At 39.1% G+C, this 25438-nt stretch overlaps 1 protein-coding gene across 1 annotated transcript in view; it reads left to right on the top strand.

Annotated features, from left to right (window-relative positions):
* MYH15 (myosin heavy chain 15) overlaps positions 1-25438 on the top strand; it is a 154184-nt gene that overhangs the window by 40137 nt on the left and 88609 nt on the right. The window contains exons 13-22 of the mRNA XM_038582731.1: positions 1564-1713; positions 2303-2473; positions 9515-9691; positions 10727-10871; positions 13884-13945; positions 14767-14854; positions 17909-18026; positions 18921-19044; positions 20631-20767; positions 24874-25129. Coding sequence (XP_038438659.1) covers positions 1564-1713; positions 2303-2473; positions 9515-9691; positions 10727-10871; positions 13884-13945; positions 14767-14854; positions 17909-18026; positions 18921-19044; positions 20631-20767; positions 24874-25129 — 1428 coding nt within the window. The remainder of the gene's footprint in view (positions 1-1563; positions 1714-2302; positions 2474-9514; positions 9692-10726; positions 10872-13883; positions 13946-14766; positions 14855-17908; positions 18027-18920; positions 19045-20630; positions 20768-24873; positions 25130-25438) is intronic.

Below are 25438 nucleotides of genomic sequence, written 5' to 3'. Positions count from 1 at the left end.
GTTCTATTGCTCATGATTGCTCCCCAATGATCAGTCTTCTGTGAGTTCATTTGAAAAAGAGCTAAGGAATGAGTCCATGTAGTCCTCAAAAGGTGGAAGTGTGGGTCTAGCTGCCTGATTCCTCCTTCATTGGCTGAAAAATAATGAAAATGATTAATCTGTAAGCTGTATGCTGGTTTATTGGTTTCAGCCAGCAGACACCATATCTTCTATTTCTTCCTGTGACCACATCTTCAAGCTCTCTTCCTGTTTCTTCATTACTCTCCACCCCCACTTCTGAATATTTAGGGAATTAAAAGGTGGGTAAGCAAGTTTGTCACGTTCTTTTGAAAGTTTCAAAGTGACTGCTGTAGACAGAGAATGATTTCCTCAGGGCTCTGGGGGATAAAAATCCTTCTTAGTGCTTTATTTGTGCGGGTGTGCTCTTGACGCCCATAATAAAAAACTGTGATGCCATCCGGCTTATGGATTACTGTGGAAATGACTCAAGATAACTGATCAGAGAGTGGGTGACTCATAACTAAATCAACACCAGACACCAACTGGCTCCTGCTGCGTGCTCGCTCCTGGGCAGCTGAAGGATGGATGGGCTAGGCCTATTTTAAATGTTAAGCGGTTGGAGCACATTCTGCTTCCAGGCTTGGAGAAGGTCCAGCTGAAATCCACTCCTACTTGGAGTCTGTCAGAAACCCGCTACTATAGCAGCACCTTTGCGTCATGGAAGTAGCATCTGCATTTATACGGCATCAACCAGCACAGAGGCTGGAGCTCTCCCCAGTAGGTTACATTAGAGCCTTTGCCGCACACCTCCAGGGAGGGGAAAGGCAGCCTGGGTTTTACAGTAGGACGATCTGAGTCAGATTGATGCATTAAATTGCCACAGGAAGTTGAGAGCACCCCTGGGAACTGGTAGAGTAGAGAATGTGGAGGCTGAGGCTAGAAAGAACCTTCAAGAACATTATTCAGGTGAAGACACTTCAATCTAGAGAGGTTAGGCCAGTTACCAAAGGTTATACAATTTATTAGCAGCAACAAGGGCTAGGCATTCCAGATCCCTAACCTGTTCTACCGGCATTTTCCAAACTTAATGGTGCACAGGAGTCCGCGGGGGATCGTGTTAGAGCACCGGTTCACATTCATAGGTCTGGGACTGGATGCTGAGATGCTGAGAGTCGGCGTCTTTAACAAGCTCCCAGGTGATGCTGATACTGCAGGTCTTAGAACCATACTTGGAATGGCAAGGCTTTAGGATGCATTACCACTCTACCCCCAGAAAGGTGGTCCTTTGATAATAGGAACATGATTTCTCTCATAGAAGTGTCTGGCAAGGAGGCATCAGGCTGGCTCGCCTCTAGGTTTCTTTCCCTCTCCTCCTTTCCTTGCTTCCTCTCCCTTTCTTCTCATTGTATTAAATTTCCTCTCCTGTATCATCTCAGCAGCATGCTAGAACCACACAGAAAGGCACTAAATAGATCCCGATTTTACTAGCTGCTGATTAAAAAATGCCCGGGATTAGAATGCACACTGCTGGCAGATGTGAGGTGCTTCCAATGTGATTTCCAGGTGACCTGTGCTGTTGGTGCCCTGTCCAAGTCAATATACGAAAGGATGTTTAAGTGGCTGGTGGCACGAATCAACAGGGCGCTGGATGCCAAGCTGTCAAGGCAATTCTTCATCGGCATTCTTGACATCACTGGTTTTGAAATCCTTGATGTAAGTATATCGAATTAAAATGAAGTCAATGTGTGTTTACAAGGAGATCAGAAAATGTGAATTGAACATCCGAAAAGGCAGAACGTGAGGAGATTCATTCTGTGAAAACTTAAGGGCCACCCTGGCTGGAAAAGAGCTATTATTAATATTAGTACATAATAATTAATAAAAATAAAAATTCAGCCTCAAATAAAGATAAATAGAAATAAAAGAACCTTTTATGATTTTGCATTTTGATATGATTACATGTTATTGTTATAATTTTTAGTTTGCTAGTATATTTGAAGGAGCTAAGGATTTAATTGAAGAATCGTTACTCATTGAGTCTATTTGCCATCATGTGATTGTGGTTATGATATTCTCTCTACATTTTTCCAAGTGGACCTCAATTTTATTATATTTTTTATTGAGATATATTTGAACAATTAAAAAATATGTATGTGTAAGATATACAACTTACTGGTTTGCCACATGTTTGCGTTGTGAAATAATCACAGTCAAATTAGTTAACCTGTCCATCACCTCAAATAGTTACCATTTGGTCAATTTTACTTTTGTCTCTTCTCCCCACCTAATCCCATCTTTGAAGTATAACAGCCTTGAGCAACTTTGCATTAATTTTGCCAATGAAAAATTACAACAGTTCTTTAATCAGCGCATGTTTGTTCTGGAGCAAGAGGAATACAGGAAGGAAGGCATTGGCTGGGTGTCCATCGACTTTGGTCTGGATTTACAAGCCTGCATAGATCTCGTGGAGAAGGTAATTCTTGTTTTTCTCCTCATTCATTTTCATTTAAGGAGAACTGTCCCTGCTGCCATATTGATCCATATTAGGACTCGGGCTCTGTCAGGGGATGGGAAATGGGGCAGGGGAGCTGTGTGCATTTTCTCTTAATGGGCGTTGTGTGCAGCACCTGTGGCAACCTAACTCAACCCTCACGTCGGTTATGCGCTCCATCATCTCCCACACAGACTGTCGCTGCACGTAGGCTGCTTATGCATGGCCTCCACTGTTAATGCGTGAGGAAACTTGTCGAGATTAAAAATGGTCATGCTCTTGACTGGAAAAACACAGAGCTGAAAATATGAGCACTGTAGGGCCTGGCTGATTAGCATAAGGTGAATGAGTAGACCCAGAGCAGCTTAACGAAATTTGGCAAATTAGCATGCAAACAAACAACTGTCATAAATCCTCAAGGGCCTCTACCTTGCAGGATGTAGTTTGTTCATTTAATTGGACAAGTACCAGTTAGTTTAAGTAATTTATGACAATACTTCATGGCTTATTAGTAAATTAGCTGCAGTGTATGGTTCCTGAATTCAATGATGTTCTTGTACTCCGAAGTCTTTCCGGGTGCTCTGGGAAAGACGAACTGGGTTAGCTGGGGGAATTGAGTACAATGTTTTCTGTGGCTTTGTCCATGGGAGCATGCATGGTGGAGTGTCTTGCTATGACTGGATTGCAGTGAATTCTGGAGTCAAGTCTGAGAAGGCCAACGCCTAGTGCCTTCAACGTGCGAAATGCTCTCTTTGGCTAAGTGGTTGCATCTGGTTCTCAACAGCCCTGCCAGGAAGGAGCTAGGGTGATTGACCTCTCCCTGTCTTTGTGTGCCTCGGGTTTTATTGATCAGTGTCCCATCAACTTTATTTATTGAGCTTTAGATGAAACGATATCTTCCTTGAAAATAGCCACTATTCTTAACAGGAATGGACGTCACATTGATTTTATTATTTTATAGCCAGTGAGCTTTGTAGAGGGAGGACAGGTTGATTAAAAAAAATAATAATAATGTTAACGAACCAAACTCTGAGCTAATTAAAAATAATAACAGTCCAACCATGATCTGGTAAATGTTTGCTGGCATTATTCAAGCTGAGAAATGAAACTAAAGAAGTAGAGGGGCAGATTTAGCTTTGGGCAAGTGTCACTTATAATATCTGCTTACTCTGATTATGGCGAGATACCATTTTTGGGCAGGAAAGTGGGACATAGACATTATTCAGATCCAGATAGGTCTGTGAACATTACTGATTTTTAGTTGATCTGAAGCCCATTGTCTTATTTATGCCAGTCTCCGTGATTCCAAATAACACACTAGCAACATGGATGTAATTTCCTATTGCATTTTCTATTGGTACGGTAAAATGAGAGAAGAAAAAAAAAAAAAACCTGACCAGATGATAGAAGGAAAAGATAAGTCTTTGGCTTCCAATGAATGATTTCTTTTTTTTTTTTTTTTTTTCCAATGAATGATTTCAAAGGTATTCAGGTCAGGCAAATGAGGAATACTAAAACCTTTCTTGACATGATTCTATATTTTGAAAAGACCCGTTGAGCTGGTTCAGGCTACATGAAGAAAATTTGTTGTAAATATTAATGACCAAACTTACTCCTTGAAATAGAATGAATCATGAGAAATTTTCAAAATTCAAAAGAACGGAAATACATCAATATGTACAAAATGCTGTAGAGCATGCATCTGCGTGCATATATAAGGAAGAAGGATTTTCATACATAAAAGTTTCAAATTTTTATGTTTACAAAAAAGTTTGTCAAACTAAAAAAATGTATTTTAACATTTAATGCTAATTTGGTCGTCAAGCATACAGTGACCTCCTATATAGACGGTGAACAAACCTATTACAGGATTAGCTCACACTTATTTCATTACTTGAAATATTCTCATTTGTTTAGAACTTGAGCATCAATAATTTACATGTTAAAGTATTAACATATGGCTGCATATTTATGGTTTTGCATAGGTATACAATTTATAGTTTTGCATAGATATTGTAGTAGACAAATACATCCAAAATTATATATTTAAAACCTTGCCGCCCCTATCATTGTAGTCACCTTGAGAGGCTGCCTCCATTTTCCAATAATTCAGCCCTTTTGCAAAAACTTCCTCATGTGATGCGGATTTGGATAAGGTTTTAGAACATTACCAGCTGTGAGAGAAAAGTAGCTGCAGTACTGATCATCTCACCCGTTTTTAAGTCCAAACTGTATTACCTCACTTGGCCACATTTTTTTACCTTGTTTGCCTGACTTGGCCCAAATGAATTTTTATTGTTCCTCCACAGTGATCCTGTTTCTAAAATATCCTAAATCCTGGTAGCATCTTGGCAATACGTGTTGTTGTCTCCCAGCTGGCATTCTTTGGGTATGCTAAGTCTGGTTTTCTTATTATAGAATGAATCCCATTAATATCGAGTTCTCTCTTGTACACCCATGAGTATTTCCTTGAAACGCGTCACTCCAAGCTTTCGGTTACAACTCTTTCTGCCTGACTCCTGCCCACAGCAAAGCAGCCCAGATCCCAAAGCTCAAACCTAGATGTGTTGGTGCTCACCTGCCAATCAATTATTTAACAGAACTTGGCTGGGGACCTACATTCAGTCCCCACAGAAGCTACTTATGCTAAGGGCTGTGAGAAATGTGAGTCAGAGGCATCAGCGTATCGTACAGGAACATAGGGTATCATCAAAAAGGCATCTTCTTGAGACCAGACTTTTACTTTTTTTTTTTTTTGATTAAAAAAATGAGTAAATTTATTTAGCAACTACTTGTTTTGATCACTTCCTTGTCATCTTGTTGGTGAGAGAGGGATTCCTGCCCTGGGGTGGAGGGATGGCTGAACTCAGGACCTGACCCTGGACAGGTGAGGTTGACAACAGCCTACTGGCCACACACACTCACTCCCTGAAGGAAGAGGGTGCTGCACGCCATGCACGGCCACGTGGCGGTTGTACTCCTGAGCAGAGCGAGTAAAAGGGGCTGTGGAGGCCGGTTTTATAGTAAGAATAGGGTGAGGTGACTGTTGATTCTCAAGAGAGGATGTGATTGGCTTGGTTGAGTAATTGGCTGGCAGAGATCTGAAACCCATCGCTCAAGGAAATAGGCACTGTGCCTTGTCCCATGATTAGGACGGTTGTTTGGCGAGGGAACCTCGACCATGAAGCACGATGGGAAGGGGAACTTGTGATCGGATCCCCTGAGGCCCTCCCAATTTTCCCCAGATGTCAGGGCACACACAATGTTGGGCCTTAATTTTAGGCCTGATACCACACTACCGCGTAGAAGACTTTGAATTAAATGCTGTCGAAAACTTAAGCAGTTGTTATAAGTAGCACTTGCCCTTAGGAAGTATACAGTCAAGTAGGAGATTTGTAAGTCTAATCAGTGTAAAAATATGTCTCGGTATAAATGCAGAAAGGCACAAAGGCCCACAGAACCCAGAAGAGCAGGAGTCGCCTCTGCTTGTGGGAATCTTGGAAGGTCCGGTTGGAAAGGGTGTAAAATTGCAGCTGGCTCTTAAGAAATGATTATGATTTTAGCAGGTGAAGAGAGGAAGCTAGTGAGGGAAGCCCTGGCAAGAGCTAAGGCAGAGGGGTGAGTGCGTGCAAAGGCCACGTTCCAAAACGTTAGGTAGTCTAGGATGCACAGAAAGAAGGAGCTGGAAGAAAGGAAGGGAAGGTTGTGAAGAGACTCTAAGTAGTTTATCCCTTACTTTTTGGCAGTGGGGGCCACAGAGGGCTTCTGTGCTGGCCATGGGGCAGTCAGAGCTGCTTGCGTTTTTTCTGTGGGTGTGTGTCTAGGGTCTGGGATGGGAGGAAAGGCCAAAGGTGAGGCAGTTCAGGGGCCTGTGGAGCAGTCCCGGTGAGAAGGAAAGAGGTCCTGCATCGGGACAACAGAAATGGAAATAGTAAGAAAGTGATAGACCTCACAGGAGAGAAGGCAGGACCGATAACATCTGAGGAGGGAGAGGTTAGAGCCTGAAGGTTCTGAGTCAGGGCACCTGACTCCAGTCATTTACTGCGCCACAGAGGACATTTGATGCCATAGGGAAGAACATAATTAGTCTTCTTTCCTGACCTATTTGGAAATTAATTTGCCCGAAGGCCTCATATTTATCAGAAGCTTTAAACCTCCTGAAGAATGGAAAAATGGAGAAGACTCTGAAAAAAAAAAAAAATGTTTGTCCGCCTTCATCAGTGGTCAAGTTGTTCCATTTCGAACTATGACACGTTCTTGCTTAGCATAAAGCTTCCAGTCAAAATAAATAAATAAATACATACATACATACATACATACATAAATACATAAAAAAATAATAAAGCTTCCAGTCATCCCCCAATAGCAGTTGGCTCTATTAGATGCCCAGCATGATGGCAGCCCTCATGTATGGAAGGTAATTATTTGAGATGGAGGCTGTCGTCCTCATGAGGCATTGCTGTGACCCTGTTGTTGGCAGGCACCATCCCAGGAGATGCTTAAATTTTTAAATAAGCCCAGTTTTCGCTGAGGGTTGACTGCACGTATGGCTGGAAACTCTGTGGTACTAGATGGAATCCATGCCTCCAAAAGCTTACCCCGGTGAAACAACTATTTCGTTTTTCAGATTCTCCCTCCACCTTCTTGTGCTCCTCCACGTTACTGACTTTGCCGAGAACTTGCAAGGTCACTGCTGCCAGGAGCAAGCAGATTCATTCCCCATCTAGATGCTTGGGAGGAAGATGTCTGAGAACTCTTCAGCCCAAGAATTAGTAGCGAAATGTTGTTAATTATGCTTTCTATGGAATGTGGATTCTAAATCTAGGAGAACATACAAAAGAGGTAGAAAATCACAGTCCATGTATTACAAGAATAGACTCAGATGGATCAAAAATGCGATCTTTAGGGGCACCTGGGTGGCTCAGTTGGTTAAGCATTTGCCTTCGACTCAGGTCATGATCCTGGAGTCCTGGGATCAAGCTCTGTGCTGGGCTCCCTGCTCAGCAAGAGAGTCTGCTTCGCCCTCTCTCTTGGCCTCTCTCCTTCCCCCTCCTCCTGCTCGTGCTCTCTTTCTCTCTCTCCCTCTCAAATAAATAAAACCTTAAAAAAAATATGATCTTTGAATATCTGATAATCCACTACTCTGACAAATTAGAGCCATTTGTATAGCTTCGGTGGGATAATTTAGAACAAAATCTAAGCTACAAACAAATTTTCTTTTAATGTATCTACCCATTCAGAGCCTAGGCCGGGAGTTGGTGTGTTCTCTCACCATGAAAACATTTAAGCATTAACTAGCTAGCTTTTTAGAAGGAAATCATGAAGGGAATTCAAGGAACTTTTGGGTGGATTGGACCAGACCTTTCACGTCCCTCCCAAACCTGAGAGTCTATGGTTGTTAAGTATGAAGTGTTGGTGGAAAATCATGAAATTTATGCTGTTGGGCCAAGGGGTCCTATTGAGTCTCAGAATTCTGACGATGTTTTCTCTATACTTTGTTTTGTGTGCTTTGTTGTACACCCACATACACGTTTTGCCTCCTTGGTTAGATGCTCTGGAGTCACAACCCTCATATAACCTGATGTGTCTGGTACAGTGATTTATTCATAGAAGGCACTACAAAAATATTTGTGGAATAAATTAATGAATATACAAATATAGAAACTGATATGTAAATGTTAGAATCCTTGATTTTTTTTTCTCCCCCCCCCACCCTGTTTTTCCCTATGTGTATGTACCCTACATTGGTTAATGAATGGCAGCATTCATGACCCATTTGCTCAAGCCAAGAACCTGGTCATTTTTCTTTCTGTATTACACCCACGTTCTATCCCTCAGCAGGTTGTTACTCCACTTTACCTTCAAGCTATATCACATCTCGATGACTCCTGACCATCTCTGACACTACCGCCGATTTAGACCAGGGGTCAGCAAACTAGGTCCCTGGGGGCCCAAACTAGCCTGCAGCCTGTTTTTGTAAATAAAGTTTTAATAAAGCGTTGTCACACTCATTTTATTTACATGTCACCACTTGCTGTTTTCAGGCCTGAAATGGCTGAGTGGATGGCAGGGGTGTAGCGGGAAATTTGTGGCCCACAAAGCCTGTTTCCTACATGGGCCTTTAAAGAAAAGGTTTGCTGATGGGGTGTAGGATCACCAGTTTTTCCACCACATATTCTTTTGTTGTTTTTATTTTGGCAACCCTTTTAATATGTAAAAACCATTATTAGCTCATTGGGTCTCTTCTACAGGCCACAGTCAGGATTTGGCCGGCAGGCTCTACTTTGCCAACCTTGTTCAAAAACAAGTGATCCTTTTGAAGCAAACATCACATCACATCACTTCTTATTAAAAATCTACAAAGACCTCCCATTACACTTAAAATTCAAATGTCTTAGCATGGCCTGGAGAGCTCTTGGGATCCAATACTGTTTACATCTCTGGCTGCATCTCATTCCACATGTGCCATCTGACTACTTTAGGTCTGTCCGCTTTGCCTTTGGTAGGACCTCAAACTTGCCAAGTGCGTTCCTGCCTCAGGGCCTTTGCAGTCATTACTTGTCTGCCAAGAGTACTTGTACACAGACCTCAGGATTTGCTCTTCTGGTCCAGGTCAGAGGCTTTTACCTATCCTACTTAAACAGCTCCCAGTTGCTCCCCCCGTCATTCTCTATTTCTTTCCTTTGTATATTTTCTTCAGGACACTTATGTGAAACTAAATGATTTCTTTTGTGTTTACCGGACTATTGACTTTCTACTTCATTAGAATGTAGTCACTCTGAGGACAGGCACTTTGTGTATGTGGCTCATGGCTACATCGCCAGCTCCTACTGGTGCCCAGCACCTAGTACATACCTAATATTTGTTGAGTGGATGATTGACTAGTTATATGTAGTGAACCTTCTTTCCCTTTGTCAACTGATTCGTCTCCTGGAATAGGAAATTACACTGACCTCCTCCCTTTTGAAAAATACTGTGTCCTGGTGTTTTCTTTCATCTGCTGTTCGTGTGTATCTCCAACAGCCAATGGGCATCTTTTCCATCCTCGAGGAAGAATGTATGTTTCCTCAGGCCACAGATGTGACTTTCCAGACCAAACTTTTTGACCACCATCTTGGGAAGTCGGTTCATTTCCAGAAGCCCAAGCCTGATGATAAGAGATGTGAAGCTCATTTTGAGCTTGTCCATTATGCAGGAGCGGTAAGTTACCTCTAGACACTGAGCCCTGAATTTTCCTGACTCTATTTCAAATGCATTCTGCCAAAGTCCCTAGATAATACATAAGCAAAGTTTAGATTAAATGAAGAGATGAACAAAAAAAAAATCTCAGTTCCAGCAAAAAAGTTGGCATAGCCTTTTAGCACCTAGGAAATGAAGTACCCATACTATAATAGTATTCCATGTGCACAAAGGTTAGAAATCTCAAAATAGACTCTGTCATCCCAACTCAAAGTAAGTCAGCTTCAGAAAGTCATGGAGATTATCAAAGTCGTGGGTTTTTCCATATTTGTCCTTCCTTTTAACTTAACATTGTGTGAATGAGTGATTTCAACTGATCTTTTTTATTGAAGTTTTTTTTTTTTCCCCTCTCTCTCATAAAGAGATAGTTACTGTGAAGTAATGGCCTCCAAACTATGGCCGACAAAGGTTTCTAATGACTCTCCCTGTTTCTTCTCATTTCCCCACGGGTGTGTGTGTTGCCTCCTTTTTCAGCTTCTGGTCAGTGATTCTGGGTATAACAAAAACAATTGATAATGGATATGATAATTCATTCTAAAAATGACCTGCCAACTGTACATAGATGTGCTTGTCATTGTCTTCCTTCACATCCTCGAATATTAATTATAATGATATTTACAGTAAAATATCATTACAATTGCTAATTTTTTTGAATGTTCAGTGTGTCAGAGACAATTGGATTATTTCATCTATTCTTGCCTGTGAGGGAGAGCTGACGTGAATTGTTTCTACTGGAAATACCAGTTAATTCTTTCTCCCTCTCCCTTCCCTCCCCTTCTCTTCCTTTCTTTCCACAATGTAAAATGGTAAAGCCTGAGAATCTCTTCGGGTTGCACAATGGACTCCTGGAGTATTATTCAGTACTGTTACCTCAAACCAATTTAAAGTTAAAGGACCCATACAATTTATGATTTTTTAAAAAAAGTAATGCACAGTTTGCTATGTTAATTTATGCATTCTCTTCTTTTGTTACCCGAACTGCATGCCTTTCTAAAGGTGCCTTATAACATTAGTGGCTGGCTTGAAAAGAACAAAGACCTTCTTAATGAAACAGTGGTGGCTGTATTTCAGAAGTCATCAAACAGACTCCTGGCAAACCTTTTTGAAAATCGCGTCGGTACTGACAGTGGTGAGTTGAACAATCTTCCCTAATTTTTTAGCTTCAGAATGGAACCCATGGCTGCCTCGATGCTTATAAAAACCTTGCCTCTTTCTATGATATCTGTGTCTGCTTCCCATGGTCTGAGTCATCCCCTCTTATTAGCCTTTCTGTCCTCAGGCTGGCGGTTCTTCAGGGAAATGGTGCTCTAAGATAGATGTAATTCAGGGAGACTGCTTTGGTCCACTTTTAGCTCCTACTCAACCCTGCTGCAAACAGGGAGCAGCAAACTGTATTTTGATAAATGATTTTGGGGAAATAACAAGCCTCTTTAATCTATATTCCCCAAGTGTCTTGGAGTTCGCCTTCACAGTGCTTTTGTGTTATAGTAACTTGGGGTTATGATAAGCTTTCTGAGGGCAGGGATTATGTCTGATTTGTTTAACTGTAGCCTCAAGCATGTAGCAAATGCCTGCTTAGCAGACACTCCATAAATATTTATTGATCGACAAATAACTACTCATGTTTAGTAGTTTGTGATTTACGAAGCACTTTTAGATATATTATCTTAGTCCCTGCCATGACCCTTTCAGATACAGTGAAAGGGAAATGTCTCCTTACTTACAGGGGCAACTACGGAAGAGTTAAGGAGCATCCCCAATTTCACAAATCTACTGATCAAAGATAAATTGAAGCATGTTAAAAAAATTTTAAGCATTTAGTTGAGCAAAAATTGATTCATGTGATTCATTTGATTGACATCATTCATTTGATTCAAGTCAAACCCTCAGTGTTTAAGACTGCTCCACTGACGGAGCTCAGGGAGATACTTTATGGAGAGAAGGTGGAGGCAAAATAAGGAAGCTATTGACTGGTTGTAGTTTAAAGCCTACTCGACTGTGATCGGTTGTCGCTAGTGTTTTGATTCTGTAACCTTGGGACGTTTATAGGCTTAGATTTTGGCTCGCTGATATAGGTCACTATGGAATTAGAACCACATCAGTCTAAGGGCCTCCTTGTTTAATTAATTTGACAGTAGTAAATGCAAAACCAAGGTAGGAAGCAGGAATTCTGCTTCCTGGCCTAGTGCCTATACTTCTCTCACTGTCTTCCAGAAACAAGACAGAGAGATGTACAGGCTACGAGTATTTAGGACATAATTCAGATTTCTGCACCACATTTGAGGAAACTGAGACCATGTGGAGAACATCAGCCTCACAACTGGCTGCTGGCTACAGAGGGAAGCTCTCCATGAATCATTTTAAAAGTCACAGATTGGTAACCTTCGAGCCTAACCTGGCCTTCAGACATGTTTTGTTTGGTCCGCACGGTTTAAAAAATCAGAAGTTTCCACATACACATTTGCATTTCCTTTTTCTCACAAAACGTAGAAAACATGGGAAAATAGAAAAATCTGTCCAGCCTGTGTTCAGACACCCTTGTGGCAATGGAGCAACATGTACCAGCTCTTCTTGAAGGGGTGTGCATTCTCATTTCCTAACCTCCTCAACTGTCCTGTTATCTCACACCCAGCTTTAAGTTAACTCCTGGCCCCGGCAGGCTAATTTGGGCCCCCTGATTGACATGGTGAGGAAATGGAGAAGGAAGTTGGCACTTCTGGCTTCATCAGCACAGATGACATAATTCAGAGCAGACATGAAATCCTGTTGGCCTGCCTCAAGAGGAGGTTGAGAAATGAAGGCTATTGTATTTGGGCCCTCATCATCTCCAGGCAGTGCATTTGCCTGATTCTAATGGTTTCTAAAGTGCCCCTGAGCAGTCGGATAGATGGTGACTCCTAAGCTTACAGTTCCCAGATGGGTCATTCTCTGATCATAAGAGATCAGGCAGGGATTTGGGAGAGAATCAGACAGGAAATCATCTTCGAACTCTTCAGGGTTTGTGCTGTGTCCTTTGGAAGCAGAAAAGAATAATTGTCCAGAATGTGCTTTTTTTGGGTAATTTTTAAGCACCCCCTGAAAATACTTGCCTCCACGTTTCTCACTCATCCAAACATTAAATTCCCTGTAATAACCATACTTTCTTCTGAGGAATCCAGGTACTTTAAACCAGAGATATAATTGTTTTAAAAAATTAATAATGGAAGGTAGTAGTATTCTCTTTCCATAGGTGGAGAAACTGAAGTACTAAGAGGTCCAGTGATTGACTTGGAGGGTCTGGGGCATGTCAGCAGGACGTTAGTGATTAAGAGCTAGGACATCTGTCCCAGTGCTACTCGGGTGCAAAGAATATTTTGCTTTTCGTGTTGACAGCTGGTCCAGTTTTTCCAGATTGCCTGGGAGTTTTGCGGTGGTTGTTGTTGTACATCTTTGAGAGTTAGCACTACAAAAATGTTTGTAAAATAATTTGGCTTAGCATAGACCCTTTTGCTTCAAGAAAATGGAAATAGATGGCTTTTTATAAATTATAAAAGTGGTGCATGAGAGTTGCCAAAAATGCAGACAATATGGAAAAATAAGAGAAACATAAAAGTTACCTATCATTCCAATTGCTAGTGATAGCAATTGCTAACATTTTGGTATATGCTCCTCCTGATGTTTTTTATGTATATAGTCACTAAAAATATAATTAACACTGAGAAACACGTATAAACACTCAGGATCATAACACACAAACTTTTATACCCTACTTTTTCTCTTAAAATAAATCCCAGAGATCTTCCCATCTCAGTTATATGGATCCTCCTCATCATTTTAAAAGGCCACAGTGTTTCACTGTATACGTACTCATTCATACTTTAACTAGTCAATCTCTTCTTGATAGATATTTTCTTTGATAACTTTATTTTTTGTTTAGTTTTTTTTTTACACTGACTAAACAATGCTGCAGCAAGTCTTTGCACAGTTGCCTATTTCCTTAAGGAAGAGCATTAGAAATAGACATTTGTGTTGAGACAAATATTTTTAAAAGCTTTTTGTAGATATTGCCATATTGCTTCTAGAACTTGACAAATTTATACTTTCATCAACAGGGTATGGTAATGTGACAAAAAAGAGCTTTTTAAATGCTTTTTTCTTCTTTTTTTAGCTCTACAGTTTGGGGAAAAGCAGCGCAAGAGAGGAGTTTCATTCCAAATGGTTGCATCTCTGCATAAAGTAATTTTTAATTGCATCTATTCATATATTAACTGCCTCACAATCTGCATATGTTATTACTTATTTGAAATTTCACATCTTCAAATAAGGGAAAAGTATCTATCTAAAGTTAGCCAAGTTGGAGAAGTTGGCGTTTATGTTGATATTAATGGGTTTTAGTGGACACTGTTGTTGTCTACTTAGGTCCCCTTTGTCAGCCATCTTCCAGCTGATGAGAATGTTGGCTCATAGCAACTCACAGGTGCCAGAATTGCCACTGGCCAAATGGGAAGCTTAGCTATCTCCTTACTCATCCCTCCAGACCCTGATTCCTTTCTTGCATCAAGGTGGGGACCAACTGTGGTGCAATTGGTACATTTGTGCTCAGAGCTCCTGCAGGGATCACAGTAGACTTCGAATCTGTATCATTGCTTTTTTTCTTCCCCTCCCCTCCCCTGCTTCTCGAGTAAATCACTCAAACCCAAGTCAGATACTGCTTCCAAAGAACCTGACCTAAGAAAAACTTTCCATACAGAAAACTTGAGAAACAGTTTGTGTTCAAGTCATTTGATTGCCCAGCCATAAATTATTGCTATCAAATTCAAAACAGGTAGATAGAATTCACAACAGAACTGTATCTGTCAGATAAATATTGACTTGTCATAGGAAAGAACTAATGTATGGTTTAGTAAGCAGGGAAGAATGTTGAATTCATTATTTTATTGTTGATATGCATCTTGGCTTTATGATTAAGTTGATAGACTTGGAGACAATTGTTAGGTAGATTGGTGTTTTTAGTGATTTGCAAAGTGATTTTGTGTTTCTTACGGTCTCTATTTAAGGAAAACCTAAATAAATTGATGACTAAGCTGAAATCAACAGCACCTCATTTTGTGAGATGCATAAATCCCAATGTGAACAAAATACCAGGTAAGAACTAGATTTCTTTGTAATCCACACTAGGAAATGCATTTGATTCACGCTATGTTGAAAGTTTTTTTTTTTTTTTTTAAGAAAATTTACCAGTTCCTTTTATATTAGAGTAGATTTCAAGTAGAAAAATGAAAGTAACTTTAAAAATGAGGTCTTCTGAACCTCCTCAAGATTGCTTTTGGATTGAGATTCAAGTGGATGCACAGAAGGATTTCACAAGGCCAATTCAATTGGTTAACATTAGAATGCTTGATATTACCATCTAAATTCTTCCTTAAGTTTTATGCTAAAACCTGGATGAGTTTCTATGCCATTGTCTACCAGGGCAAAGTATAATAAAAGGGATTAGATAATCGATGGTGGAAATAAGGTAGATATTTGAGCATATAAGAAATCATTTGATCTGAATGATCTAAATCGACCATGAAGACAGTACCTAAATCCATTTCTAATTGTTAAGAACTCCTTCTAGCCTTCCTTGCCAATGCTAATCTTCCCTCTCCCTAATAGCACACATCTCTTTAGTTATGTACTTGTGAGCAGTGAATAGATGGTTTTATTTTTAATGTTTCTCCCCACACACACATACCAGTTTTATTGAGATATAATTGGCATACAGCACTACAGTATAAATTTAAGGTATACAGCATAATGATTTGACTTATATATATCATGAAATAATTACCAAGTTTAATTAACATCCATCATCTCATATTTTTTAACCTTGTGATAAGAACTCTTAGGATTGACTCTCTCTCTCTCTCTTTTTTTTTTTTTTTTTTTTTTTTTTTTAAGATTTCATGAGAGACACGCAGAGAGAGGCAGAGACACAGGCAGAGGGAGAAGCAGGCTCCTGTGGGAAGCCTGATACGGGACATGATCCTAGGACCCTGGGATCATGTCCTGAGCCCAAGGCAGAGGCTCAACCGCTGAGCCACCTAGGCATCCCTAGGATTGACTCTGCTTTACTACCTTGATGCTTAACTTTTCAAATATATCATACAACAGTGTTAACTATACCCGTTGTGTTTTACTTTGCATCCCTAATACTTATTTATCTTATGACTGGAAGTCTGTGCCTTGTGACAACCTTGGTCTAATTTCCCCTCCCTTCTTCACTTCCTATTTCTGATAACTGCAAATCCACAAATCTAATCTCTTTTTCCATCAGTTTGTTTGTTTTTAGATTCCACACATAAGCAAGATCATACAATATTTATATTTCTCTGCCTGACTTACTTCACTTAGTATAATGACCTCAAGGTCCATCCATGTTGTTGCATATGGTTGGGCTTTCTCCATTTTTATGGCTGAATAATATTCCATTGTGTATATGTGTATATGTATGTAGGGATGTGTGTGTGTGTGTGTGTGTACACATATCTCATCTTCTTTATCCATTTTTCCATCTCTGAACACTTAGTTTATTTCCATGTCTTGGCTATTATACTGGATGCTTTTTGATGAATGGATGGTGGTGGGTGGTGAATTACTTTTTGTTCTTAATTGCCAAAACAAAGTTTTTATAGATATTAACTACATGGATTCTTTTCCTTACATCATATGTTTGAAGATTCTCCGACTTCTTTTTGGAATTACAGGCTTCTATAAAACTTGGTCAGAGACTGTTACCTTCAAAGTTGTGTATATGATACACGCTTATGTCTTCAGAGCTCTAATCACCCTTGGAATATATAGCTAGCCAGATGCTGCTGATTCTAATTTCTGAGGTTCTGTAGTATCTTGCATTTTTATTAACCTCCTGTAATTAGGACCCCGGTCTTGACAGTCTGTGACCTATTTTGGGAAAGTGTGATACTAAACAATGATGCTGCAGTTTGGGTTTTTGCAACACAAACACTTCATGTTCATCGACACTGTATGTTTTTGCCTCATTGTTTCTTATCAGCTGGGTTTCTGAATGCATCCAGGGACACTGCTTCCATTTGGCAAGAAATCTAATTAGCTGCCTCTATTTTGGAGCAATTCTGTTACCTATTAGAGTTGTCTCCCATCGAGTCAGCTCTGATTTTAGCAGTTGATTTTTTTTTTTTTTAAGTCATAAGACAAAGTCCTAAGAAAAGCTTCATGATCTAATCAAGACAGTTTTTCATATGTACTTAAAGGGAATGAGCATGCTTGATCTTTTGGGGTCATAGAGCTCCACTTGTTCCCCTTCTTACAGATCATCTGTCTCTGTCTATCAAAGGGACTGGAGTACAGGAATATGGATATATGGCTTAGAGTTTATTTCTGTGACCCTGGACATAAGCAAAGATTCATCTCCTTTCCATTTTTCTTATAATACTATTGTAGGCCTTTGTCTTAGGAGGAGTGCTATTTGGCTTCTTCCAGCAGATTTTCTGAAAGCGAGACACAGTGGCTTCTTGGAAGGTTTTTCAAAGGCTTGTCTCTGAGATTGCAGCTGCAGCTTTAGTAGGACTTCATCTGATAAACAAGGAGGTGATAGGAGGATGCTTATGGTATAGAATAAAGCATAGGTGGTCTCTCTTTCTCTCTCTCTCTCTCTCTCTCTCTCAGAGAATGTAGGCTGGGATGTGACCAAGTCCCTCATAAGGCAAAATAATAAGCAAAATTTTGTGGCTGTGCTTATCTTCTCCTTTTCTTATATTCTCCTTCTTGTAATCTCTTCCCCTTCCTAACCGGAGATGGCAGTTCCCTTTTGTGTTCATATTTCCCCTCTCTAGCTGGTTTTAAGCCAGAGAATGGATGTAAAATCAGCTATTTATAATCCTAGCAAAAATGTATTCTTTATCTTCTAGGTGTATTTGCTTATAAAATTTGACTAACTGTGAATTAAAGGGTTCATTAGGTATTAAAGGAACTTCAGGTAAATCCTATTTCGAGACTCTTACATGATAGGATGGGTACTGTTAGTGCCATCAGGCTGGGAGTGAAGTGAACTCCTATTACCCTTTATATAGAGAACACCAAATTCAAACTTTTTTAAATCCCAAGATGTGCAATTAGGACTAGATCTTGGGTAATAATTCTTTTGGACACAGACTGAACAGTATCCTTTTGCTTCAGGTGAGTTGGATCCCTACTTGCTTCTGCAGCAGCTCCGCTGTAATGGTGTCTTAGAAGGGATCAGGATATGCTGTGAAGGTTTTCCGAACCAACTGCTATATGCTGATTTTAAACAAAGGTAAACATACATCCCCGGATCCGAGGAGCCTAAGGTAGCCCATTCTGTTTTCCTCTCTTTCTGAGTGTTTAGGCATGCATTGTTTGGTTGATGGCCTCCAGACTACAGATCGATGTGTTTTGGTGGTGGTGAGATATATGACGACAGAGTTCCATTATTACTTCCCCTTAAATCCAACATCCATGTAGCTGTAATATCCTTAAATCTCTATTAACGGATAATAGACCCACATATAGAAGAAATATATACAGAAGAAAGACATGGAGGCTGAATTGAATTTCTGAAATGTTGTGTGTACTTAATCGTAGCTGCCTTCCAAGCAGGCTGTTGCTTTACTAGCAAGCCTGTGAAAGAAAGGAACCCAGCAGGGTGTGTGGCAGGAGAGGCATTTCTGCTTTCTATTTTCTAAATTCCAAAAGTCTAAATTATAGGTCATCAAGCAAATTTGAGCCAAGTATGATAGACTAGAAAGGGAACCTGTCTCAAGGTTAAGAGGTATATTTCTAGTTCTGTGCTAGCTCACTGTTAGGGTGAAGAAATCTTGGAAGACACATTTAATGTCTCTGCTTTTCAGTTTTCTTATCTGTACAACAGAGATCCATAAGCCTGCCTCTTCCCCTCCCTTTGCCTCCCAATCTCTCCTTCCCTCCCTAATTGAGCAGAGACTCAAATGATGTTGTCTCCAAGGGCCTATGAAAAGTACAAATTATTATGCCAAAGTAAGAGATTATTACTTGTATCCTCATTATTGCCCAGAGTTTTGTGAAAATCGAACATATTGATAGGAGAGGTACAAGTCTGTACCTCCTTTACCTCATTTGTTCAGATTATTCTTTATTTGAATCATGTGACCTCCCTGACCCCAGGATTTATTCTTTATCTATTTTCAATTAGGTACTGCATTCTGAACCCAAGAGCCTTTCCGAAGAGTAGGTTTGTAAGCAGCAGAAAAGCAGCTGAGGAATTACTTGGCTCATTGGAGATAGACCATATCCAGTACCGCTTTGGAATCACTAAGGTAACCGGAAAACTAGGAAGAATGCATTTGGAAAAGAGTGGGAGGAAAGAGTGTGTATCCTAAAATATCCATGATAAGGCACTCTACAGTTCTTGTGACCACAAATAACACAAATAGAGCTCAGTCGAAAGCGGAAACTTCAATGCTATTTGAGAGAAAACTCAATGCTTCTTCAGCCCTCAGTCTTGACTACATTTACATTTTTATAATTATTCATCTAAGTAAGTTTGTGCCAAGCTATAAAATATTGAATCAACCTCAGTGTGCTAGAATATGTGCAGAGACATCAGGGCTAGAAAAAGGTAAATTCAACTTACTGGAATAAACTGCTTGTATCTGTTGAACGGATTAATCTGCAAGAACTCTTTTAGGGAATTAATTCTAGAAAACTGTATGAGTAATTAAAAATGCTAGGGTCAACCTCACTATCCAAAAAATTAATCCATTGTTAAGTTCTTTAGATGTGGTTGGCTAAATTCGGCTTTGCCTTAGATGATTTTGGTATGATCCGTATATTATGGGAAATGTCTGACTAATAGATTTGGTTTCATTTGATGGTCGACATCAGGTGATTCCTAATGACAGACACGGAAAGACCAAATTATTAGAGAATTGGAGGGTCTAGGATGAAGAGCTCACAGAAAAAGAGCTCCATAGGACGTGACTATAAAATGGTACTTGACTCCCACATTTTGAGTGCCTGAGAATCTGCTTCTGGTGTCATTGTTTCTGCTGATTGCCACTACTCGTCCTTTATTTCCTTGTGGGCTTAATTATTTTTGCTGTATACTACTAATCTAGACTGGAACTAGCAAGAGGCAAGAGAGCCTCCTAAGGCACAAAATTTAAGAAGGCACTCACTATTAGGGTTATGTAAGTACTGACTTATACAACCCTGAAAGTGAGTGCTTCCTTAAAATTTGTGCCTGACACCTCACTCACCTCATCTTGGCCATTGCTAATAAATCGTGAAAAGGTGGATTCTTTAATGCCTAAGACAAAGTGACTTTCTCTAGGAAAGAGATCAGCAAACTTTGGCCTAAGGGCCATCGCCACAACCTATTTTTAATATGGCCCATTAGTTAAAAATGGTTTGACGTTTTTAAATGGTTGGGTTTTTTGTTTGTTTGTTTGTTTGTTTGTTTGTTTTAAAGGATGAGGAGGTAAATGAAGGAAAAGAGGAGATGAAGAAGATTCTATAGATCTATGAAAATTCTATGTGAGCTATAAAGTCCCAAAATATTTTCTCTCTGGCCCTTTACAGAAAAGTTTGCAGACCCCTGTCTGGCACTTCAGAGCACTGCCTGGCTGGGTCTGTCTTAAAACTTAAACCAGGTTTCCTTGATCTCCTATCGAGGAGGAGAATAGTCCATAGGGACCAATAACTACAGGATTAAATAAAATATTTTTGCAAACTTTAGATTTGTAAAACCAAACTTTCTAGAATGTACATTTTACACATTGAGTAAAACTTAGCAAGACAGATGACTAATCAATGAATACAACAGTTGTTCATACAGTCATTCGGTAGACATCTAATGAATACCCATTATGAGTGGAACTAACATCTAACTTATTTCTTTTAGGTGTTTTTAAAAGCTGGCTTTCTGGAACAACTGGAAGCAATGAGACATGAGAGACTATCTAAAGTCTTTACATTGTTCCAAGCCAGAATACGGGGCAAATTGATGCGAATCAAGTTCCAGAAGATTCTGGAAGAGAGGTAGGATATCCCTCCCCTACACCTCATCTGCTAGAGTAGTGCTGTGCCTGAATCAGTGTGACTTCATCTCATTGTCTTATAATAGGTCAAGGTAAAGAGCTGCTAGCCTGCTTAGGCTGGGACTTCACTTAAAATTAAATCCTGGAACACAGAGCATAAAGGGCTTTTTGTTTGTTTGTTTGTTTGTTTCTCTTGCTACAACTAAGGGTAAGTGTAATTCAGATATTTTTTGTATTGTTTCCAGGCTTCCCTTTAGAGGGATTCTTTAGAGTCAAGGAAGTCTGGGTCTCTGAGGGTGGCATGACTCATAGTTCATAACAGAAGCAGAACTGGAAAGGTTTGCATGCATCCTACAGCCAGCTCTGGGGAAATTTGCTACAGAGTGGGGAGGTGTGCCGACCACTTTACAACTTCCCCTGGGTCAGAAATTGTGGCTGTTGGTGATATATAATCATAACTCTCTTATTTCATTTCAGGCAGTTTCACTGGGGACATTTATCAACACATTTGGACACTAAGGTGTAGGTCTTGCCTATTGTTTAAGAGAGTCATGGAAAGTAAGCTAGCAAAATCTCCAAACAAAGGGATTGTGAGCAAGAGATTCTGCAGTTGTTGCATTTTTTTTTTTTTTTTTTTTTTTTTTTTTTTTTTTACTGTGTAGTTTACCTTCTGGAGAGAAGTCTACAGGTCTTGGTATAACTTGTTTAATTGACAATCATTAATTCCTTCTGTTTTTCCAAAAAAGAAAAATATCATTACATGGTGATATCAAAGATAATAGAGAGACCTCTCCTAAGAATTTTCTGTGACTGATATTGTGCTCAGTATGGTATGGGAATTTATGGAAGTTTGGGGATGGGAGAGATGGCTTCTAAGACTAGTTGTGTAAACTTGGGTAAAAATCTTACAGTTTCTATATAGTTCTCTTCCTTCATCTGTAAAATGAGGTCTTTACTATCCATTCCTTCTAATCACAGGATGGCTTTACACAATTATCATAAAGTATTTCAAGCAAAAAATACAGAAAATATTCTAATGTGCACTCATGGAGCTTATCATCAAAGTTTAGGAGTTCCTAACATTTTCTCTATAATTGCTCACAATTTAAAAATATTTGCAAAATTGACGTCCTTTGTATATCTCTCCCTTGATCCAGATCCTATACCTAGTTCCCCAGATCCTGAGTTTGTGTTGTCATTCCATGTTTCGTTCATGTTTTGTATATAAAGCATATAAAGGTATGTTTTCATTCCTTTAACATATTTTTCTGTAGTTGCTCACAACACTACAAAAAAATAAACATACAGTTGAAGCCCCTTGTGTATTTCTGCTTTGATCTGAATCCTATGGAGATATGCAGATATCCTTAAAAGGTTACATGACTTTGCCTGTTTCGAGTCTTCTTTTATAGAATATTCTGCATATATTATCCTGAAATTCATTCTCTATATTCAGAACTACTGTTGCAGTTTATTAATATTGATAAATTTAGTGCTAGATTATGGATTTTAACTGCTATATAGTATTCCATTGTATAAATATACCATGATTTATTTATCCATTTTCCAGCTCAAGTTAATTTAACTCATTTACGACTTTTTGCTATTAGGAACAGCTCTGCAGCATCATTTTTGTAAATGTCTGCCCCTTCACATGTACAAGAGTTTTTTGAGAACAGTGTTATTCAAAATGCTGGTTCATGCTCTGAGAGTTTGTGGGTAGCAGCTAGTGAGACCCACACTCCCAGTAGCTTTTCTCTAGGGTATGAATTATTAGATTTTAGCCTACACACAACTTATCTTCATGAGATATTGCCAATATGCTTTCCAATTGACTCATCATCAGAAGTGTATGAAAATCTCATTGCTCCAGATTATTACTAACTTGTGGTGTTTTGGACTTCAAAAACTTCTGCCAAATTTTGTCATATTTCTGATTTTGGGGAAAGCTATCATTTCCCTTTTAAGATGATGTTTACTATAGACTTTTCTTTTTAAAGGTATGATATATTGTATGGAGGACATTCATTCCATCCTACGTTGTTAAACACTTTTACCAGGAAAATGGTTAAATTCTTTTTCTCCACCTAGTGAAACAATCGCAGTTTTTTTCCCATTGACCTATCCGTTTTTTGAATTATATTAGTTGCTTTTTAAAAATGTTAAACCCACTTTGTTTTTGAAATACCTTTTTTATACATTGATGGATTTGGTTATAGTATTATAAGGATTTTTGCAACATTCTTCATGAATAAGTTTGGTAATTTTTTTCTCCTACTATGTTATCTATCTTTGGATCAAGACGACTTTAACCTTAGAAGACAAGTAGAGAATGTTTCTTCTTTTCAAAACATGAAACAATTTATTTTGATTATCTGTTCCTTGAATGGTTGGTAAATTTGCCTATTAAACCAAGTAGATACGGTGATGGGGTTTTTCAATTTTGATTCCATTTATTTAACAGTTATAGACCTATTGAGATTTCTCTTCTTGAATTGGTTTAGATGTTCCTTTAAAAAATTGTACATTTCTTTTAAATTTTCCAATTTGCTAGATTATGATTTTTAATCTCTACCATATCTATATGTTTCTAAACATAATCCTAGAATATTCTTAGAATATTATTTCTAGTACTGTTTATTCGTGTCTTCTCTCCTTTTTCTTGATCACTTATGTCAGATACTTAATAGAGACTATGTAATCACCTTTTTTCATTTTGTTTTTTCTTTCTAGTTTATTAGTCTCTGATCTCATCTTTATTCTTTCCTTCCTTCCACTTGCTTTGGGTTTATTAATTCACAATTTTTTTTCAGTGTGTATGATCAGCTTCTCAGTTCTTCCACTGAATTTGATTTAAATGACTATATTTTCCAGTATCAGATATTTTATTTGATCCTCTTTAAAATCTTTCTGCCCTCTTATCATAAAGGCTCATTTATTTCTTGTTTTTTAAAGTCTTTCCTCTATGCCTTTAAGAATTTTTAACAATTATTTTATGGTCTCCACCAGATTGTTCAATTATTTAAAATTCTTGGAATAATCAGACTTTTTATTATAGTTGCCCTCCCTCACTTATGGTTGATTTTTTTTTTTTTTTTCTATAGGTGTTTTGTAATTTTGAAGAGTAAGCTCATCTACCAAGGGACTTTAGGAGAATCTCTTTTGAGGGTATTTTCTTCAGTGCACTTTTGTATTCTCCTTTCCCAAAAGCCCAAAGGGTGTTTATTACCAGCATAAAAAATGATTATGCTAAATCCTTACATACATCTGCACTGACCAGATAGTATGATTCAAACATCAGACATTCCAATGGTACTGGTCTAGGATAAAAAAAAATTCTGGAGTAGAATTTTTTCTTTATCCTAAGCCCAGAGCAAATCAGATGTACTTCTCTTTGACATCACTTTGTGCTAGTGGTGAATTTAAAATTTTTTCTTTTCATTAAGAATGATGTTCTTTGGGCAGCCCCCGTGGCGCAGCGGTTTGGTGCCGCCTGCAGCCTGGGGTGTGATCCTGGAGACTCGGGATCGAGTCCCGCATCGGGCTCCCTGCGTGGAGCCTGCTTCTCCCTCTGTCTGTGTCTCTGCTCCTCTCTCTGTGTGTCTATGAATGAATGAATGAATGAATGAATGAATGAATGAATGAATGAATAAATAAATAAATAAATAAAAATCTTAAAAAAAAAAAAGGAATGATGTTCTTCGAAAGTCTCAGCCTGTTTGTTTCTCCATGTGGATATAAAAATATAAATCATTACAATACCAAAACTGGATCTCACCTTCCATGAAGGTGGCCAAGCTATACGCACATTCATTAAAGTTTTTTTTGCTCCCTCTTTCTTACCCTCTTTCAGACTCTGCTCTCATTGAGAGAATGTTTGCAGTGGGAGTATTTTGGGGACATCTAGCCCACAATATTGCTAGCCCAAGAAGTCCCTCATAGGGCTTTTGCCAGAATCAAATGAGAGCCCAGATGTAGAAGTGCTTTGAAGACTAATGAGATATTTTAATGACTCCTCGGAAGATATGCTTCTTAAGGATCTGGATTGGGAAAATGACTCTCATATCATCTGGGTTAACTTGTTTTTCTTTTTCCCTCTGGATTTAGGGACGCACTTCTTTTGATCCAGTGGAACATAAGAGTTTTCATGGCTGTGAAGAACTGGCCCTGGATGAGGCTCTTCTTCAAGATCAAGCCTCTTGTTAAATCTGCTGAAATGGGAAAGGCGATAGTTGCTCTGAAGGAAGAGTGTGTGCAACTGCAAAAAGCCTTGGAGAAGTCAGAATCTCAGAGGGAAGAACTGAAAGCAAAACAGGTCTCCTTCATCAGGGAGAAGAATGACCTGCTTCTTCAGCTGCAGGCTGTGAGTGGCCCCACCATTTGTTCTTCAAATCAAGTTTTTAATTAGAGTCCCTTGTTTTGCAGGCAGTGTTCACTTGAGAAAAATGAAGCATGTGCTTCTCAAATACTATAGAATTTCACCAAACACAATGGGAACACTTAAGGAGACACCCTGTTTTATAGTGAAGGGATTTCATTGGCAGGATGTCTTTGAAAAGGGAACAAACCATTAGACGGGTTTAAACTATATAAAAGCACAATCTATCATGGGAGCCAAGAAACTCTGGGACTTAATTTAAGTTTTCTATGATTCATTAGCAAATCAAAAGAC

The sequence above is a fragment of the Canis lupus genome, chromosome 33, assembly GCF_011100685.1.
Source record: "Canis lupus familiaris isolate Mischka breed German Shepherd chromosome 33, alternate assembly UU_Cfam_GSD_1.0, whole genome shotgun sequence".
Taxonomy (NCBI): domain Eukaryota; kingdom Metazoa; phylum Chordata; class Mammalia; order Carnivora; family Canidae; genus Canis; species Canis lupus.
Note: the sequence above shows the minus strand (reverse complement) of the source record. Positions and strands in the feature narration are given on the sequence as shown.